The sequence below is a fragment of the Panulirus ornatus genome, chromosome 67, assembly GCF_036320965.1.
Source record: "Panulirus ornatus isolate Po-2019 chromosome 67, ASM3632096v1, whole genome shotgun sequence".
NCBI lineage: Eukaryota > Metazoa > Arthropoda > Malacostraca > Decapoda > Palinuridae > Panulirus > Panulirus ornatus.
Genome location: NC_092290.1, coordinates 11,588,128 through 11,610,627, shown reverse-complemented (window position 1 = coordinate 11,610,627; position 22,500 = coordinate 11,588,128). Strand labels below are relative to the sequence as shown.

General features: G+C 40.9%; 1 protein-coding gene across 3 annotated transcripts in view; it reads right to left on the bottom strand.

Annotated features, from left to right (window-relative positions):
• Positions 1 to 374: 374 nt before the first annotated feature.
• Positions 375 to 22,500, bottom strand: part of LOC139747165 (uncharacterized) — a 105,064-nt gene continuing 82,938 nt past the window's right edge. Inside the window, exons 5-15 of one of the 3 annotated variants that reach the window (XM_071659122.1) lie at positions 17,795 to 17,920; positions 15,911 to 16,040; positions 14,977 to 15,129; positions 14,315 to 14,350; positions 10,184 to 10,323; positions 8,987 to 9,148; positions 8,010 to 8,190; positions 6,031 to 6,208; positions 5,111 to 5,277; positions 4,030 to 4,146; positions 375 to 2,166 (exon numbers count right to left, since the gene is read on the bottom strand). In XM_071659122.1, coding sequence (XP_071515223.1) covers positions 2,030 to 2,166; positions 4,030 to 4,146; positions 5,111 to 5,277; positions 6,031 to 6,208; positions 8,010 to 8,190; positions 8,987 to 9,148; positions 10,184 to 10,323; positions 14,315 to 14,350; positions 14,977 to 15,129; positions 15,911 to 16,040; positions 17,795 to 17,920 — 1,527 coding nt within the window. In that variant the 3' untranslated portion in view covers positions 375 to 2,029. The remainder of the gene's footprint in view (positions 2,167 to 4,029; positions 4,147 to 5,110; positions 5,278 to 6,030; positions 6,209 to 8,009; positions 8,191 to 8,986; positions 9,149 to 10,183; positions 10,324 to 14,314; positions 14,351 to 14,976; positions 15,130 to 15,910; positions 16,041 to 17,794; positions 17,921 to 22,500) is intronic. The other 2 variants (XM_071659123.1, XR_011712325.1) reach the window with 2 other exon arrangements.

Genomic DNA, 22,500 nt, shown 5'->3' with positions numbered 1-22,500 from the left:
GCTTCACATGCCCTGGATCAATCCATTGAAAGCACGTCGACCCCGGTATACCACATCGTTCCGATTCACTTTATTCCTTGCACGCCTTTCATCCTCCTGCATGTTCAGGTCCCGATCGCTCAAAATCTTTTTCACTCCATCCTTCCACTCCCAATTTGGTCTCCCACTTCTCCTCGTTCCATCCACCTGTGACACATATATCCTCTTTGTCAATCTTTCCTCACTCATTCTCTCCATGTGACCAAACCATTTCAACATAGTCTCTTCTGCTCTCTCAGCCACACTCTTTTTACTACCACACATCTCTTTTACTCTTTCATTACTTACACCATCAAACCACGTCACACCACATATTGTCCTCAAACATTTCATTTCCAGCACATGTCACGCTTTCACAAAACATCATTAAGACTACTATACCTCCAAACACCCAATTTCGCCCTACCAGATAACTACCTCTCTTTTCACACATTCCTCAGTGCTCCCAGACCCTTCGACCCCTCACCCACCCTATGTCTCCCTTCCGCTTCTATGGTTCCATTCGCTGCCATGTCCACTCCCAGGTTTCTAAAACATTTCACTTCTTCCAAATTTTTCCCCATTCAAGCACAACCCAGCTGATCTGTCTCTATACTTTACTAAGTCTAATAACCTGCATTTATTCACCTTTACACTCAACTTCCTTCGTTCACACTCTTCTCAATCACTAACATCTGCATTTTTTCATTGGCATTTACCACCAGTCCTCTGTCTTCAGCAAACAACTGAATCACTTCTCCCTACAGACTGCTTACCTGCTCCTTTCTCTAAGACCCTTTCATTTATCCTCTTCATCACCCACTCCATAAGCAAATTAAACAACCACGGCGACACACTCCTGCCAGAAAACAACCATCACCTGCACTCACCTACTCTCCATTCTTCCTACTCGTACACACGGTTTACACACTTAATAAAAAAACCTTTCACTTCTTTTAGTGGTTTTCTTCCCACACTATACATCTGTTAAGACCTTCCACAACATCAAAAATATGAAATCAATAAGAGGAGGTACAAAGAATATAAAGGAATGAGTCAAAATAAACTAGAAAATATATGAGAGATGGGTAAAGGATGGGGAGTGAAGGTCTGTAAATGTGAGGGAAGATTATTAATGACGCTTGGTGAAGGTGGATGTTGTGGTCTCTGCAAGCGCTGTTCCTACCCATGGTGAGCTGGAGGACTGGCCTCAAGCGCTGTCTTCCTAAGATTATTAGTTCAGTTTTGCGAAGACTCGGTTTAGGAAATTTGTCATAACACTTATCTACAGTTCTCTGTAGATCGATAGACTAATGGAGACTCACACACACACACACACACACACACACACACACACTGCTGAGGGACGGACAGTATGAGGGCCCGTGAGGAGGGGAACCACGACCAGAAGTGAGGGAGGCACTGCAGCTCCTACGTCGGATGTAGCGAGACCTGCCATTTGGATGTGAGTGGAGTTCCCTTTGCTATGATACAAGAAACACAAGTTATTACGAACATATATATTTTTTCGTCTTTTTTGCCACGCTCTTTCTCCTCTGACGTATCTCTTAGACTCTCACTTATCCATTCCTTCTTTTTGCATTTGATTTGAACAAAGTTTCTTTTCTTCTTCGTCCACAGCCACATATTCTCACCAATGCAGGAGAGTAAATTCTAATCTCGTCTCAGGATTTCTCATTTTCTACTCTGCCAGACTCTTGTCTTCCCACTTTTTTCTTTTCTTTTACCTTTACTTTTTCTTTTACTATTCACTCTCCTTCGTGCACCACTTCACATTTCTCTGATACTTTTTCCTCTCAACGTTTGATTATATTACGATCCTTCTTCCCGCCTGTCTTCATTTTACCACTTTCTTTGGCTTTTCATTTACTTTTCTTTTCTCCCGCTCTCTCTCTCACTCCTCTTGACAAGGGCGCCTACCTAACTTCAACCAGTAACTTAACACTAAATGTAACTTGGTCAAAAAGATCTTCTTCAGCCACCTCCTCCGCTAGGAGGGCGACTCCTCCTTAAAGATCTGCCTCTTGAGGATGTTGTATTCCTGCAGAAGATCTGGTGGGGCAGAGGGTAGGTGAGGGTCACAACGCTCCAGGTTCTTAAGAGCAGCGTCTGCGTTCTCTTGCTTAACTGCAAGACCAAGTGGCATCTTGTGAGTGATGATAATGATGATAATGACAATAATAATAATAATGATAATAATAATAATGATAATAATAATAATAATAATAATGATAATAATAATAATAATAATAATGATAGTAATAACAATAATGATAATAATGATAATGATAATGATAATAATAATAATATTAATAATAATGATAATAATAATAATAATAATATTAATAGTAATAATAATAATAATGATAATGATAATGATAATAATAATAATAAAAATAATGATAATAATAATGATGATAATAATGATGAAAATGATAATGATAATAGTAATAATAATAATAATAATAATAATAATAATAATAATAATAATAATAATGATAATAATAATAATAATAGTAATAACAATGATAATAATAATGATAATGATAATAATAATGATATCAATAATGATGATAATAATGATAACAGTAATGATAATAGTGATAACTTCATAGCTAAATGCCTCTCTTACCAAAGTAAGGTAACACCAAGACCAAACGAGCAATCATCATCTGTGCACATGTCTAGATGTCTACCTGTTCTCCAGATCCATCATTTCTGCATGTACTCTTCCTGAAATTTTGATAGCCCAGTACTCCCCATATATCACATCAGTTTATATCCTTCTTTCCTGTGAACGCCTCTCACCTTCCTGAATGCTCATGCTCCGATACCTAAAGGCTTCCTCATCCATACTTCCATTCCTTTATTGGTCTCCCCGTATCCCTTGCTCCCTCCACCTCTGACTCATAGATCCTCTACATTGGGCCTTCTTCGCTCATCTTCTCCATATTCCTAAACCATTTCATCACAACATCAACAATAACCTTTCAGTATAAACAAATCAAACAACTATGGAGACATCACACACCCCTGCCGCAATCCGACATTCATTGGGAACCAATCACTTTCCTCTCTTCCTACTCGTACACATGCCTTACATCCACGATAAAAACTTTTCACTGCTTCTAACAGTATTTACACTTTATCTATACAACACACACAAAATATATGCACTGTTATAGTGCACACAACAGAAACATACACACACACAGTGTGTACACAAAATGTACACAATATCTTAAAACATCCACACTGTACCAACACAACACCCACGTAGTATCCACAGAAGACTGACAAGGTATCTATATAACTCACACAGTCTCTATATAACCTCTATACACAAAAGGCCCATACTGTATCTACACAGCACCCAAACAAAATCCAAATTACAACCGTACAGTCTACATCCACTCAGCATATACAAAAAAAACGCCCACCTAGTATCTAAATAACACCTTGACAGAATCTACCAAGCGTACATGAAGCATACACTCATATACAAACACCCCATATCAGTAACATTTCCAGTACACACTATCATCAGGTATACTAGCACTTTATCCACTCTAATAAGTACATTAGTTTTACATTACGTTCACACATTTGAAAAAAATGCTCACACAAATCTAAGAAAAATAGCCACAAAACATATTGTCTCCACCCAGAATGCATCATATCCCTAAGCCATTTCCACACTATGCCCACACCATGACTAGCCAGCCAGTCCTCCCACCACCTCCATGTCATACCCACATACCATCAGCATCAACCAGGGTCAGCAGAGCCCACCACCACCTCCGTGTCATACCCACATACCATCAGCGTCAACCAGGGTCAGCAGAGCCCACCACCTCCGTGTCATACCCACATACCATCAGCATCAACCAGGGTCAGCAGAGCCCACCACCACCTCCGTGTCATACCCACATACCATCAGCGTCAACCAGGGTCAGCAGAGCCCACCACCTCCGTGTCATACCCACATACCATCAGCGTCAACCAGGGTCAGCAGAGCAGACAGAGCTGTGCGGTTGTCTTGGCCATCATCTGCCTCCTTCACACTCTTGGTTCCATAGAATCTGCCTGTCTCCACCTTACGCATAGCTGAGGAAAGAGATGAAAAATGAAAAAAGAAAGGATTGAAAGAAGTAGCTCACTTTTAAGAGGAAGAAAGAAAGGAAGTCACTAGGGGTCAGAGGAGAGACAGTAAGCAGAAGGTCAGAGCGGAAACAGGCCATGAAAGTCAGTTGAAAAGACTGAAAAGCGACAAGTTACCATGAGTGGCAAGTTGGGTGACCAGGAAACCAATGAATACAGACGAGTAGGGATGACGGACGAGAAGTTACCAAGACTTTCATGGTAACAGGTGTCTCAACGTCACAGGAGATCTTGTGACTGGACATCAGCAAAGACAAGTCGTTATATGTTACAATGAAGTTGGTGAGATGTATAGAGAAGTAACTCATTAACAGCTACACATTAACAGCTATAAGTAATCCTTAAACTGACCTGGTGCGTGACACTAAAATTCTCAAAAACAGAAATAATTCAATAAACATTTTGAGGAAAATTACTTCACTCTGTTTCTTACACTGGGTTCCTTGGTTAAGTCAAGTGTACAAAATATATTGAGTTGAATCTACCAATTTTTTTTTCTATTTGTTAAGAGCAACAGTGTCATTTCCTTGGTATCTTCAATGAGTTGATGAATTCATTTATCAAGTCATCAATCAATTTGTTTGATCATTCATATATCTATCTTATACCTATACATCTCTTCCTACATTAACACCAAGAGCTGCTGCTCTGAATCTACGATAGATAAAAGAAAAATCTACGTTTTAGTTCTGTTCCTTCTTTCAGAAAGTGACAATATAGAAAGAGAGGATTCTCGAAACCTCCGTCCCCCACTGGTGCCTTCCACAACACGCAGGAGATGCGCTGTATCCTTTTCCCCTTGTTCCAAGGGGTAAATTTATGAAGCATCTTCAATAAATGGAGATAAATGTTCAACTCTCTAAACTACTATTAAAACCAGAGCGGTGTGTACAAGCAGCCAGCAGCTCACCGAAATACGATTTGGCTATGAGGAGGAAGAGGGACGCCCTCTGTCTGCTGTTTGTGGCGGCTGGGATGCGACGCTCCCAGACGGACACAGCCTCCGCGTGCTGCCCTCTGCTGGCCAACGTCCTGCCCAGGGCTTCCACTGAGACGTGCTCCTCTTCCCCATACTCGCTGTGGGAGGAGAGACCACAAGTGTTTTGATCGGTTGCTAAAACCTATGGTACTCTCGTTGAGGGGATTCTGAATGTCCTTTAATGTTCCTTAAGTTCCCTTTTATTTACATTTAAGGGATCCTCTTAAAATGTGAGGGAAAAATTTAGTTAGGGTATACATCTTAAATCACGGTAGCAACTCAGTAATTCAGTACATAATGTTACGCCTATTTTATGCATCAGAAACAAATGGAAACGTAGCAGTATGAGTATCAGATGAAAATTTTTCTTATAAAGACTTGATCAAATATATAATAATAGTATTTTGGCATAAGATATAGACTGTCAGAGATATTCATATCACTGATGTACCTTGTCAACTTTTACCATTTTGAGGACAAGAGAAACACGTTTTGATCTTACTCAGACAAACCACTATAACTGAGAGGGGGACATACCCATCAAGGAGAAAGAAGGACTCGTCTCAAACAAATCTTACACAATGTATCTCAAGCCAAAAAGACACAAAACAGGAAACTGAATAAGAACATAAACATGTTCTCAGAACCAAATTTCTCTGTTTTGAACGCAACGCGCTAGCCCTGGTTCATGACACCACCTCATCGTAAGGTGGTTTATTCCTCCACTCTTAAGGGTGGAGGAATATATATACCACTTTGGGAGTGACATGTGACGACAAAGTGAGATGATATGGGAACGTCTGTGGTTTGGATGGGACTGTGTAATGAAAGACCTAAATATAACCACCTACCTGGCGCGAGCGATGTGGACAGCGTCAGTGAGGACAGCTATGGCGTCGTCATGCCTCTCACACCGGGGTAGAGCGACGCCCACGCCCACAAGGAGGCGGCAGAGGAGTCTTCCTCCAACGCCCGCAGCTTTAACCTCCTGCAGCAGCTCCTCAGCTTCACGTAGCGGACCCTCCAGATCTGCCAGAACGAAACAATTGGTGGTTTCGATGACTGGGGATGTTGACAGTGTGGGTGGGCAAGTCAGAACGTTAGAGGGTATCTTAGACGCTTGGTTAGGTTAGGTTAGGTTAGGTTAGGTTAGGTTAGATTAGGTTAGGTTAGATTAGGTTAGATTAGGTTAGGTTAGGTTAGATTAGGTTAGGTTAGGTTAGGTTAGGTTAGATTAGGTTAGGTTAGGTTAGGTTAGGTTAGGTTAGGTTAGGTTAGATTAGGTTAGGTTAGGTTAGGTTAGGTGTATGGTTATTAAGCACTTGAGTTGGTAGGGTGTTCTTGCTACTGTTGTGTATTGCAAGGTAGATTGTGAGAGTGATTGGAGTAGTGGAGTAACAGGAGTTATCAATCTATAATTTAGTATTTTAACAGAGGAGGAACCTTGTGGTGTCTACCAACATAGCCAAAACAGGATGGCGAAATGACACCAGTGACGACACTCCCTTTGAGTTATCATGGTTGAGCGAGGCAGGCAAGACACAAGACCACCAGGTCAAGATGCCTCGGTGAAGAGGTTGGATGGTACAAGGGAGGAACTGAGGCAGCGGCTGCTTGGTATGCACTGACATCTTATTATCATCAGGCGATGTACAGACTCACCACACGCTGGGGGCACAGATCTCATGGTGACACATGTACACAGGTACAACGTCACAAAAACGTCACAAAGCTTGAAACCTGGAGGTCAACACCTGGAACAACTGCTCAAATACAAGGGATGCCTCAGCCTGAGACCACGGGATAAGGACGTGTATGACACGCAGACAAACGCAAGTAATGAGTTGGGAGTGATTGGTAGTTAAGCTAGTAAGATTGGGGCTCGATCTTGATTCAAACCATACCTTTTGCACCAGCGGTGTGAAGATGAATTTCTTACGCATCTACATATCAGTTTCACTGTATTGCCAAAAAAAAAACTGATAAAGTGCTCCTCATTCTCAACCTGTGAGTGTTCTTCTTTATCAATAACCAAATATAACAATCATCACCAATATGTATAATTTGTTATAATTTGTATAATTTGTTAACCACAGACACACACATACAGCGAGACACAGACCCCCTGCCAGCTCAGCAGGCGCCGATCAACTGAGCGCAGGCGCTGTGGTACCCAATTAACTTTACAAGACCCAAGTGTCTTGGGAGAATTCAACGGTAACTGAGCCACCACACGTCACTGTTGGGTCAGTGGTATGTCATGGATGCGTTCACGGGTGGGTGACTGCGCACCACTGGTGGACAGGGAGAGAGCCAGGTCAAGGAGCAGTGCTGCTAGAGTTGAAGTGAGTCACGGTCGCTAGATGACGGTCAAAGCGACCCCAGTAACCTTCTACCGCTGGTGTTGTGCTGATACAGAGACAAGACATTCCGACGTAGCTCAAGTTCTGTTGATAAATTGTCAAATTGGGGAAATGGAAGTAAGAACTTTGTGAATTATTTGTACTCAAGTGTTGTTAGTCAAATGTAGAGGGTGTGTGTGTGTGTACGTGTGATTGTGAATCGACCATCAACACCTAGACATTAGGAAGGAAGTAAATTCAGAAACCTGGGCCTGGGAGAGGAACGTGACAGTTAATGCAATGCTGGCTCACTGCCCTACCATCACTGCTCCGTCTGGTAACTCGGTGGTAAGTACCTCCGTGGTTGGCAGCTGCCTCTCAACCGCTACTCACTTTATGCTCCATATGTTGATGGACGAGACTGATCTCTCTCTCCTCCCACCCTCCCTCTGCACAACACACCTCCTCCTCCTCCTCCTCCTCCTCACCTCCCTCCCGCTGCAGCTGCTGCAGGACCAGGTTGACCCTTCGCCGCAGCGTCGACCTCAGCCTAGCCCGCTCCTTCTCCCGCTGCTTCTGCAAGACTGTCTTACTGCCACCGGTGGCCGCGCCCGCGGGGGTCGTGCTGCCGCCCCCAGGGTCTCGCTGCCACATGAACGACTCAAGGTGCTGCCAGGAAGAGGACAACGGTGAGTGAGTGAGAAAGTGACGAACAGATAGTTACGATAACAGAAAGGAGGCTTGGCTACTGCCAGTGGCGGAGAAATCTTAGACTACTTTGGAGCGAAAAGTTCATTGACGAGAATGTACTCCTAGTGGTACAGGCTTCACCAGCAGGGTACTCATCACTCATAGTGTAACCTCAAATAGGCATATCTATAATCTATTTATCTATATATCTAATCATTTATCTATTTATCTATTATCATAGTTTTCAACGTGATCATTGTATTGACTGGAGTAATGCCATCTCAGTTATTAACTCTAACTCCAGCACCACGAGAATGATCATTGAATCTTCTATTATCAAATACACAAGGAATTATAACCTTAATATTTGTGAAGATCTATACAAATTGTTGATAAGTTTTGTTAACAATTCCCCTTCTTGTCTACATAATAAGTTTATGATACGCTTGTTGTCTGTCTTGGACAATCACATGTTTACCAAATGGCGTCCTAGCTTCGTCTCTTCGATGTATATCAACTGACTGTTATATTTCTCTCTAGTGTCTCCCCTGATGATGTGATTATTACACGAAAGTGCACTTGGGAACTTATCGTGTTTCATTTTCCCCCGTGGACTCATAGGAATATACTTGATCACGCACAAAATTGTGATTTAGACCCCATAGTGACGATGAGCTTCAACATTATTCCCTCCGTAATCTTCTTCCCATCCTTGGGTTACACTGCTGACCATTACACCATTTTCTTTATATATGTATGTATGAGCATGACTTACCTGGAGGGAGCTGAGCGCCTCCTTGGCCACGTTAGCCACCTGGTTTCCTGAATGGCCCACCTGGATGCTGCTCTCAGCTGACACCAGCTCCTTCTTGAGGCTCCTCCTTCCCACCAGCGACGCCAGGAACTCCTTGTCCTTGCTCAGTCCCCCGAGCAGGCGCTGGAATTGTGAATGATGACAGTACGGAGCAGTTTAGACCATTACGATAGAGAACATTCAAGAGATAGGGCCCCCACGAGTGTAGAACACCCCCTTCCCCAGGTACTGTAGATATAGGCAAGTATAGATGGGTATTTCCAGATGACAATTCATTTGGCTCAGGTCACAGGGCCTAATGAGGATGGCGATATTGTAGTACATATCACATAGTGTAGGTCTCAAAACATGACATATGATACTGGTCAGACTGATAGCTATCATAGGTCAGAGCTCAATCATACAAGGCACGAGCCAAAATTCAAATCAAAACAGGCCTATCACCATGTGAAATGATATACAAGTTGGAATTGCTGAAAGTAGCACCATAGGCCTGTTTAGGAATAGAATTGATGGAGGTCTTGCCTCAACTCGAAGGTTGATTCTCTGAATTCCTTTGTATTACTTGTATGAAGGCCGGGCATAAAGCAAGATTGGAAAAACAGTTAAATAATGAAAGGAGAACGTTTCCCTCCTGTTCACCGACTCTATCCCCTTTTATCCGGGCAAAAGAAAAGGGAGAGTGAAGGAAAATAGTGCCAAGGCAGGAAGTGAAAACAAAAGAACAAAAGAACAAAAGGCGTATGATGCATGTTGGGTGATGTTGGAAGCCGTCTGGTCATTTTGTCTTTATGAGACTAAAAGCATGACGTGTGTATATCACACTGAGGGTGTAAGATGGCTCCGGGTAACACTTTAACATTATTAAGGACGGGTGGGTAGTATTTCCCTGGGTGGCTGTTACCTGCTACCTACTGACACGGAGGATGTGAGATGATGGTTCAGACATCACTTCAACATTCTAAAAAGTCGGGTTGGTGGTAATTCCCCATGTGGCTGATATCAACATGTCTAACTGTTTCTAACATTCTAGTTAAATAGATCGCGTCATGTTTATTTTGTCTTATCACTCACACTCTAAGCTGATCAGCATCGTAATTTGAACTGAGTATAAGAAAAGGCCAAAGAATCTTAATAACCAATGGGCTCCTCACTGACCTTCGTAGCTGACTTGGATCCCTTTGGGTTACTAAGGGGAATGGTAGGGTCAGAGGAGGTCTGGGATTGGCTGGATACACCGGTGCCATCGCTCAGACTGGTCCCCGTCAGCGGCTCCTCCAGCTCCGGGAACTTGTCTCCTGTAGAAGGTAGGAGGGATGAGTGGTTTTCCTGGGTGGCTTCACCCCCGACACCACCCTGGTGTCAGAGACTTAGAAAGTCCGTGTTTATGTCAAGGCGTTGACTGCCATGGGAACTGAAATCATGTTATCAAATAAAAGTGTCTCCAAAGAGCCTCGAACCATCGTTCTGTGGTTTACAAAGCGATTGAGGAAGCCTGCTTACCGGTATGTATATATTGATCCTAGAAGCGTGATCGGTATGCGCAATTGTCCCCAGTGTCATTGAGGCTCACACTACCTCCTGTGTTGGCAGCTCAGTTGACTTCAAGCTGTAAATCCTTCTGCATATGTTCAGTCTTAATGTTCGCTGTCTCAAGGCCAAGTGTTCACACTGGATGTGAAAGTCCAGCTTATCTGAATCTACGTGTTGCATACTTCCTCTGGGTGTATGACATTATACTGATCTATGCGTCGATGGATGACTGTGATGAAAGATGACATTGGAATTCAAAGTATTGTTTTGACACATTTAAATTGTCTACTTTGCGTTAGTAACTTAAGTTTGATGACATATAAAACAGAGCGAAAGAAATTATGCTTGTCAAGGAATGAATTCGCTATGACAAGAACATGTAATTACCTTAGATTGATAAACGGTTTATTTTTTCGCTTTAGATAGGAAGACATCGGTGTTGTATTCATATACTGAAGTCATCTTATTCTAGATATCCAGCACCACGTATATATGTTAACTAAGATATAATTCAACTACAACTAGTTCTTATTGATTACGTATCACAAAATCCTTGTTTACCAGTTACTAGGACAATTGACTCCCGGGTTCGATCCTGGCTGTTGGAGGTTTGTATGATATATATATATATATATATATATATATATATATATATATATATATATATATATATATATATATATGTATATTTACAGAATAATGTCCTAATTGTCTTAAAGTATTCAATGTGTTTAGTAACAACTATTGTGTAATAACGTATCTACATGTCTTCATACTTAGCATTCTATGATAACCATCATACGTATATGAGACCAGTAATTAGTGATTCAATACTTATAAGTGAATTATTGTAACACAACGTATACTTTCATTACTGTATGTTGAATAAACTGTACAATGATCATAAGATAATTAATCTCAGCACCCTCCTCGATCCTTTGGTACACTGTAGGTAGGGGCTATCGGATACTGTTATGCTCTCCTAGGGAGATCCCACTTCAGGGAACTTACTTATAACGTACTTACGTTTTAACCCAACACGGTTTGCATTACATCCCTTATCTACTAACTACGAGAGGATTCAGAAAAGCCATGTAAGTAGGGCAGTATTTCAAACCTGTTAAGTATGAAGGATAGTACGTTATAAGTACATCGGTTTACTTTAGCGTTCCCAGAATGCAGTCCATAGAAGAACGAGTCAGTATGGTTTTGTATTGATATATATATATATATATATATATATATATATATATATATATATATATATATATATATATATATATATATATATATGTATATATTGGAAGGGATCACAATTTTGCGCGTGATCAAGTATATTCCTAAAAGTCCACGGTGAAAATGTAAACACGATAAGTTCCCAAGTGCACTTTCGAGTAATAATCACATCATCAAGAGAGAAATATAACAGCTGTATATCAACTGACTGTTATATTTCTCTCTTGTGTCTCCCCTGATGATGTGATTATTACACGTAAATGCCCTTGGGAACTTATCGTGTTTCATTTTCCCCGTGGACTCTTCGGAATATATATATATATATATATATATATATATATACTTATGCGTATGGCCTTATATGCAGGAAGCTCTATATGAGAATTACCAAGTGCTATTAAGAGCTAACTACTGGTAACTACTGCACTCAACTCTACTCAGACAGCCAAATGGTCTACGTGAGGGGAAGACACACTCACACTGCGTGACGACACCGTAACACAGTAGTGCTGGACGTCACAAGTGACGAACACACATGACGCATATTGCACGGTACTGAAACACGTGTGACGCCTGCTTGAACACACACACACACACACACACACACACACACACACACACACAACACTCACACACACACACACACACACACACACACACACACACACACACATAACACACACACACACACACACACACACACACACTCACGCACACACACAAAAAAACCATCAAACAAACAAGCAAACAAACAAACCTAATGTATGGTTAATTCTAGCTGGGCATCCTTACACGACAGAAATGAGTGGAAAGCGGTTTAACTAATGTCCTCTCCCAAGCTAGCTTCAAGTCTTGATCCGCTTGCCCTCCACCACAATGTTCTTCCACTTTTCCTCCTCTGTAAGTATTACTTTGGTTTTCGCTCCCGAGAACTGGCTGCTTGTGAGCCCCCCACCATTACTTAGACCAGGCAAAACTCGGCAAGCTGCTGCTGTATCACATGATTATTATGTGGCAGTTGGCAACTTGAAGGTGAGCCATATTGAATAGCTCTCTCTTTCCCTACATCCCAAAGCTTTTGCAACTCAGTACATGTTCATGTGTTTCCCAATCATTCTGACCCGACACCAGTCACGTTTGCACACTACCTTAACATTCTTTAAACGCTTAGGAACAAGTGCAGGTATTTTCAAAAGACACACACACACACACACACACACACACACACACACACACACGCATACATACTTCGTACATACATAGATATATACATACATACATACATACATACATACATATATACATACATACATAAATACATGAATATATGCATACATACATACATACATACATACATACTCACAGAGAGACAGACAGACAGACAAACAGACAGAGAGACAGAGAGACACACAGACACACACTCTATAGCTACTTCAAAATTCTAACATATCTGACATGCACATCAAAATCATGTTATATGTGCATAAAAAAAATGCACGCCATGTCACATGTTCACACATATGCACAGATGTTTTACATGCTCCAAAAATACAAATGTACATTACATATGCACTAATAATTGCGATTACACAGATTACATATGCATCAAAAATACGTAAATGAATTGGCTTGGTTATCGACAATGGACACAAAGATATTCCAAGTGCTTTAGAAGATATAAATGGAGAACAAAGAAGTTAAGAAAGATATACGATTCTCCATGGATAGATTCAAAGCTACAGTAACAGTAAAGAAAACTCAATTATTACAGAAGTTCATGGTGTCTACAGCAAATAACTACAAAACTAATTACAATTGGGATTAGACCAATCTCAAAAAAATATCTACTTTTTTTGGTTGATTACTTCCTTTCATCAGGAGTTAGAGGAATGCAAGAATGTACGGAAACTTCTACATTACATAAGAGAAGAAAGTGAGGACATGTCACACATTCTCTGGCACTCTCTAAGGGCAGACCCCCCCAGGTCTATCGAGGGCTGCTCTGAGACCTCAAGGGCTGCCTTCATTACAGGGATCCGGGAATCTGAGATGACCACCAGGATCATCCTAGCATCACTGATCGGGATGATAAGCATTTCAAAGGGACTGGGTAATGGAATCAGAACCCATTATTGTTTTACATGCTCAGACCTTGTATGTCTTTTTCAGTTTATTGACGAGTCAATGGTAAGTGATTCGTGTTACAAAATCTATTGATATGATATAAAATTCAAGGTCTGTGTTGAGATACGATGAATAAGAAGATACAAGACTCATTCCGTGGACTCATTTTGACACAGACGTCAACGGAAAAGAAAAAAGAATGTTAACGTTATTGGATATTCATAGGCCTGATGGTGCTGATGTCCGATCTCATTATTGGATATTCATAGGCCTGATGATGCTGATGTCCGATCTCATTATTGGATATTCATAGGCCTGATGATGCTGATGTCTGATCTCAGACTCCGGAACTGATTATGATAAACAGGAAAGAAACACAGTCGACTAAAGTGAAACCTTTGCTGGATGGACGGCCGCCCGCTCGACCCATGGCTGCAAGAGAAGGGTCGGAGCAAGAAAAGCTTTAGTTACCGTTCCAACATTTGGTTTTTTGGAGGAACATAATCTGCTCACGATTGACACATTAAATGCTTCCTATTGTACCTCATGATAAAATTTTGGTTAGTAGGAGACTCTTTGACATTTTAATGATTTAAAGTAATTACTGCAATTATATGGTGTAATATTCAAACTAATGAGGTCTTCAGAATCTATGATTATATTTACGACAACTGTTGTACTTTTTTTCTGAACTTGTTGAATGGTATTAGAAAAAAAAGAAAGGTTTATAGTTAGAATTTTTAAGGTGATAATACATACTTAAGATATAACCTCCGATATGATGTAGAGCCTGGTGAGTATATAATTAGCACGAGTGTATGATTTACATATGGCATTTCTCTTTAAGGAATATGAATTAATTCGCATCATCCGTGGATGCAGTCTTTTGGAATCTGATCCTCTAACTCCATGCAGGAGAAGATATTACCTGACTGTGCCTTTCGGTATATTCAGATTATCTAACTCCTTCATGGAGTATCGGATCGAGTTCCCTACTACAGAATCCAAGTAGGTAAAGAGCCTCAAGAGATCGAGTCCCACAAGAGCTCAAGTCTCACCTCCAATAGCATTGATGATGGCCTCCCGCGCCTTGTGCACCCCGCGGGTGAAGGAGGTCAGGTCCGGACGCTTCCTGGCTCCACGGTGGAACAAGACTAGCGAACGCTCGAACTCACCCATCCCGTACAGCGCCTCCGCCTGCACCAGCACAGCTGAGGAGAGGATGATAGGATGATGTCGTGAGAGGATGATATGATGATGTCGTAAGAGGATGATATGATGATGTCGTAAGAGGATGATAGGATGATGTCGTAAGAGGATTATATGATGATGTCATACCAACGATGGCTATGTAATGTAGCGTGGTGACACGCGATGTTAGAATGCCAGCTGGCATGATGGAGAAATGCATTATGAGAAGTGGCAGACATATGAAGATGGAAATATGGCAGAAATGTATGTTTCATGAAATGGTATATATTTAAAGTATGATGAGACACACACACACACACACACACACACACACACACACACACGTTGTATAACGACTTTCAAGTCAGATTAAAAGGTGAGTCAAGGAAATATTTAGGATATTGTAATTTATAACCAGTGTCATATACATACATTACAAACTTCACCATCAATGAATTCTGGACTATATACAGGTCATCCTCTCTCTTAAACTGCCTGTTCCAACCATTTAGCACTCAAACTACCTGATAACCTGAGGATCTAACATCCTCACCAGCGTCCCAACTATTTGATGGTCAAACTAACCAGGCCATTTACCGAATGAGCATTCAGGAGCCTTTTAGAGACCCTGAGCCATCGAAAAGCTCCTTACTGACCCTTAACAATTGAGGGGTCCCTTACTGACCCTTAACAAGCGATGAGTCCCTTACTTACCCTTAACAAGCGATGAGTCCCTTACTGACCCTTAACAAGCGATGAATCCCTTACTGACCCTTAACAAGCGAGGAGATCCTTACTGACCCTTAACAAGCGAGGAGTCCCTCTTCAGCGCAGCCCTGGCGTCCTCTAGAGCTTCCTGCAGGTGTCCCAGCAGCAGGTGGCAACGTCCACGGACCACAAGGGACGCTGGGTCGCCTCCAGATTCCACAGCCTGGAGGAGGGAGGTGGGTGAGAGCAGTGCTAACTTACAATGCCAGGGACGGTGAGTAGCGCTCTTGGGTTACGAAGAACGAATCGTGAGAGTTACATGTCGTCAGGTGTTACATGTGAGGTGGAGTGGTTTTGTGTGTGTGTGTGTGTGTGTGTGTGTGTGTGTGTGTGTGTGTGTGTGTGTGTGTGTGTGAGTGTCTGTGTGTGTTTGGACTGAGGCAGGGAGACACAACAGCTAACTGCGCCAAAGGAGTACTGCTTAGCAGTTATTTAAGGAGGTGTGGGCAGGGGAAAGGGAGGTGTATAGGGGAAGAGGCGAGGGGTAGAAAATAAGAGAAAGGGGAGATGGAAATGTTGGGGAGGGAGATGCATATGGGAGACGACAGGAGGGAGATGAATACAGTAACAAGGATCAGACGAGGTGATGTGGGTAGAACAATGAGAAGGAGATAACTAAGACTACTTAAGGATTGATATGTGAGAGTGAAACAGATCAAGATGGGAGAGTGAAAATAGCAAAATGACATTTAGGTTGGTAGGCGGAGGCTGGAACAAGGGAGGGAGTGGAAAAAAAAACGGTAAAGATTAGGATCGGATGAGCGACCATTGAGTAAAGATGAAAGCGGAGGGAAGCCATGTGAAAGGAGGAGAGGTGGGGGATGAGATGGGGAGAGCAAGAGAGAGGATGAATGAATATTAGTTGCGGATGCGGGGGTCTGGAAATCCTCCCCTCTCATTTATAGTTTTCCAAAAGAAGGAACAGAGGAGTTTACTTTATTACACTCTCTCACATACTCCCACAACCCTTGCTTCAGGAGTAGTGCTACTGCTTCCTTTGCCATCGTCCTCTCACCAACCCCTGAATTTACTCCCAAGACATTCCCAAACCACTCTTCCCATTTACCCTTGAGCCTCATTTCACTCAGGGCCAAAACATCTACGTTCCTTTCCTCAAACATACCTATCTCTCCTTTTTTCTCATCTTGATTACATCCACACACATTTCGACACCCCAATCGGAGCCTTCGAGAAGGACCAGAAAGAGACATCTGGTGGAACTGTTCCATATGACAATGGCATTCAGCATTTCCTATGACAGAATCTTTAGAAATCCATCCATAACTTGGAGAAGCAGTGTGGTCACTGAGTGTAAAGAAGATGGATAAGTTTATCCACTTAATTCTGGAGGAGAGCTGTTGACGATGTCTGCCGAAAATAACATGGACGAGGAACTTACTGCATCAGCAGTGATTATGCCTTGTTCATGGACAAAGATTTCCATGTTTTAGCATCCCAGCCTGACAGTAAAGGAGATATGCAAGAGCTACTCCACATCACACACGGTGAGGTAAAGACATCTCCGTAGCCTCACACATACACCAATATCTGAGCAGTTTACGTCTTACAGAAGAGTCCTATTCCTCCTTCAGGTAAAGTTCCAAATCCGTCTATTTACAAGGGCTTCATTTACAAACGTCCCACATGATACTAAAGTGTGAACAATGTACCTCCCAACATCGGTTACCAAAAAGGGGTAAACATAGGGATATTTGAAACTTACAAAAGGAACATAATCACTGAAATTATATACATCGACATCCAGATCATTCAAATTGATCAACTTAAACCACTTCCTATGCGGAAATCAATGACTCAAGGTTATCAGTGACATTCATAACAAAAATTCACCTTATGTCACCTTATGGGCTCCTACCTACGGTCTTACCTTCTCCTATGACCTTCAAGAGCACCTACCTTCTGGGCACAGGAAAGGGCCGTGTCCACCTTGCCCAAGGTGATGGCTCGCTGGGCCTCCGTCAGGTGCACCGAAGAGTTAGTGTCTTCAGGCTGGACCAGACGACGCTCCTTCTTCCTCTTGACCTGAGGGCGGGCTTGGATTAATGCCTAACTTCCTGGCGAGGCCGCCGGCTATACAAATGAGACGAGCTTTAGAATGCCGCAGCCATGCTCCCCCTTGAGGGCGACCGTGGCACTGAGCATCTCCTTCCCCTTGTGGGTGAGCATGAGAGCCACATTCGTGCTCGGCCTCCCACTTGATGGGCAGTCGTGGCGCGCGTGTGCAGGGAAGGGAAAGGTGATGGGTATCTTTATGTTATTCAGTTGTGGTTTAACATTGATGAGTCTTAGTGATTATTATGCAACTAAGGATTCTATTAGCTTTTAATTTACCCTTTTTTTTTAAGAAAAGAAATCTTACTTCTTCTTTTTTTAGATGATTAGTATTAGGTCTACTTAATCATTGTTTATTTAAGCAGCTTTATGGAAGACAAAAAGAGAAATTATTGTCTTTATTTCAAAGCAGTTCTCTGAGTCAAAAGGGGGGGAAACAGACAGACAAGAAGAAGGTGATGTTGTTGAAAATTCAGATTTTTACATTAATCTTCTCCAGAGAAAATAGTGACTCAAGACGAAAACTTTGAGAAGTATAACAAATCAATTAATTGACATTGATCTTCAAAATTAATCTGAATATTCAACGCTGGGCTGGGTCTAGCTGAAACATAGACTCATTCACGATACATCCCACAAAACATAAGGTGCTGAGACACATACAACATACAGCATACCATGCAGACGATGGGACATACCAGGACACACACACACACACACATACATACACATACATATACGAGAGACGTACGCATCATGACAGGACAAATGGCACAGAAGAAGAACACTGATGAACATACAACAGCAAGAACAACAACAAGAGTGACAGTCTATCCTTTGGGAACACTAGACATGATAATCCCTTGTGGATCTGTTTTTCGAATCATCTGTAGGATTGAATACTGTACATTAGACACGATAATCTCTTGTGGATCTGTTTTTCGAATCATCTGTAGGATTGAATACTGTACATTAGACACGATAATCTCTTGTGCATCTGTTTTTCGAATCATCTGTAGGATTGAATAGTGTACATTAGACACGATAATCCCTTGTGGATCTGTTTTTCGAATCATCTTGTAGGATTGAATACTGTACATTAGACACGATAATCTCTTGTGGATCTGTTTTTCGAATAATCTGTAGGATTCAATACTGTACATTAGACACGATAATCTCTTGTGGATCTGTTTTTCGAATAATCTTGTAGGATTGAATACTGTACATTAGACACGATAATCCCTTTGTGGATCTGTTTTTCGAATAATCTTGTAGGATTGAATACTGTACATTAGACACGATAATCTCTTGTGCATCTGTTTTTCGAATAATCTTGTAGGATTGAATACTGTACATTAGACACGATAATCTCTTGTGCATCTGTTTTTCGAATCATCTGTAGGATTGAATACTGTACATAACTTTGTTAGGACTACTTATTCTCTCGCATTTTCATTGTTCTTCTACTCACTTAACAACTGCTAGATAAGGTTATATTATTTTCTTGTACAATCACCTTTACGTATATCTTAGGCACCGATCATATAATTTTCTATACAGTCATTTACAACGAGTTATGACATTTTCTATGATTCTATAGATGTCCTAAAAGTATAGTTTCTATTCTTGATGTAAAACTTGGTTTCTCACGATGAGCTCCTGTGTGTGTGTGTGTGTGTGTTTGTGTGTGCATGCATGTACACAACACCTTAAACTGGAAGACTGAGTTGCTGGCTTGCTCTTAATGGTGCATAATAGATTTCTCATGGTCAATATAAATGCTTCATAATCAATGCATTTAAAACAGTAATGTATATAACTTATTGAATGTATATAACTTATATGAAAGTGACAGTTTTGTTATCATACATCAGTTTGGAGTATGATTTTTTTTACGTATTCTCAGCTAAGATTCTGTTGATATGGTGTGAGCTTTGAATTACTTATTGACTATAAGGTGTGTATTGTCTTGATCTGTCTTAAAATAATGCGATATATATATATATATATATATATATATATATATATATATATATATATATATATATATATATATATATATATATATATATATATATATATATATATATATATATATATATATATATATATATATATATATATATATATATATATATATATATATATATATATATATCAGAGAGAGTCCTGGTAACACTCAGTATCTCTTTCCAGAGCCCAGAGATACCTAGCATAACCCTCCACAAAGGTGACATAAAGTGGCTGGACAACTTCACAGCAGACCATCATACCAGCAACACTTTTAAATCCGTGACCTTTGATATATATATACTGAGTTCCCCATGGAGCACTTCTTTTCTCTTGCCTTAGACGATTTCTAATTACATAAAAAAGAACCGGAGTATGAAGGCCCACTCATATGCATACGACCCCCACCACCACCACATCACAGCAAAATCAAACGTGCAGTGTTACATTACATAACAGGAAGAACGGTTCATCTAAAACGAAATGTATGTATCTCTGCGTGATTTTTTTCAATCTCCATTTTGATCCCAGACTGGCATGACTCGAACCTAAACCCCCCAGTCACTTTGAATAGAGCAACACCAACTACTTACTCTATACATCACATCCGTCGTATGTGTAGGTCATTCACTCGCCATCCCATAAACATTAACACAAAAGTGAGATACAAAATCAGTGTCGTTAGAGCACTAACTATTGCCAGTTCTGGCAGGGAAAAGGGTCTCCCATCATCATCTCCATACAGTTCATCCACTCCACCTAAAAAACTAAGTTTCCCCCGCCTGATCATCTAACAGATCTGTAAACCAGGTAAACTAAAGCACCCAGAACAAGTAACAGACTACCATAATGGAACCACAAACACTAAACACATACAGAATAAGACAAAGAGTTTCCCAATACAATCCCATTTTGGTATGTTTAGCACTCTGTCCCATGCAATATCACTAGACCCTCTCCCACCCAGACTATCAACTCCCTAATCGGATATCAAAAGCTTACCTTTGCCTCACACTTTAGCAATACACATCTCTCGATCCTTGACAAACATAGTACTATCAAAACGTATACACACGGATATTAACCAACATCGCTCCCATCCCTCCCTTCCAACAGAGTCTTAAACGCCACCCCCGCCAGACATAATACACCCATTAGAATCCACACACCCCCAGACATACACGAGCCACACTTTCTCATTGACGTACAGGCACACCACGCACATTCATAACACAACAAACAACTATCCAGCATACCTCAAAACACATTCTTCTTCCCGGTGGTGGAAATTCCACAATAAAGACACCGACTCACTACGTGCTGCTCAATTGCCCTGTTCTCTCCCCACATAGACACGCGCAGGGTAACACGACCTGTAGTATACCACGCAGAGGACATGATCGACTTCATGAGCGCTGCACGAGCCTCATGAAAGGGACTCCTCTGGGCAGAAATAAGTAAGTATGCATATCCATACTGGTAGTTATGTATATGCTCCTTGGTACACACGGTCAAGAAAAGAAAAAAAAGTATCTTGCCATTTCATTGTGTGAAATGATATGACAGGAAGGACGAAGGATTCTGAAAAGTGTCTGTTGGTCTGGACTCACTCTGGCAGCCTGTTTTAATGATACTGTAAAGTATCGATTGCTAGCGGCATATCCAGTCATTAGCTATAATATATGTTATATCGACTTGTATCTCTACAGAAATCACTATAGAGTGAGGTTACCATAATCATTAGGAAATGTGTTTCTCATTCAGGATGAGCAACCCTACCGAGACAACATGAGTCGTATTGATCATTTTGATATTCATCGGACACATTCAGGAACGTTCTTTTTTTTTTTTTACCGTGTGTACACGCACTCATTGGCACACAGATACCCACATACAATTAAAAGAGTGAGTGGCTGAATTTGAGGAAGTGAAGAAGTGTAGCTGAGCATATGGTATAGAAGTGCAGGTATTACTAAAGAAAAGGGAAGAACATTTTCAGCGTAACCAGGAGACAACACGTAGCGTCAGTTAATGATTTGAATTTTCATGACTGAGGGTAATTTGTGCTGGTAAGCTTCATAATTGTTGCTATTATAACTCTGGGAGAGTATATATATATATATATATATATATATATATATATATATATATATATATATATATATATATATATATATATATATATATATATATATATATATATATATATATATATATATAGCCTTTATCAACGCCTGAGCCAAGAAAAAGGAAAAGGTGTTAAAAAGAGACAGAAAAATCAGACAAGAAAGCTAAGTCATGCCTATCAGAAAGGAAAATAGAGACAATTAAAGAAAGTTTTTATATTTTCAGATTAGACCGTATTATGCCATGGACTCAAATAAGGGTATGTACCAAGACCTTTCATCATAACATGATATACATGGAAGAGACAAGAGGAGGGGATGGAGAAAATCCAGGAAACAAAAACTTGGAGATTTTATGGGAAATTGCAGAAAGACAAAAATAGAAGGTAACACAGCAAGAGACAGAGTTAATGA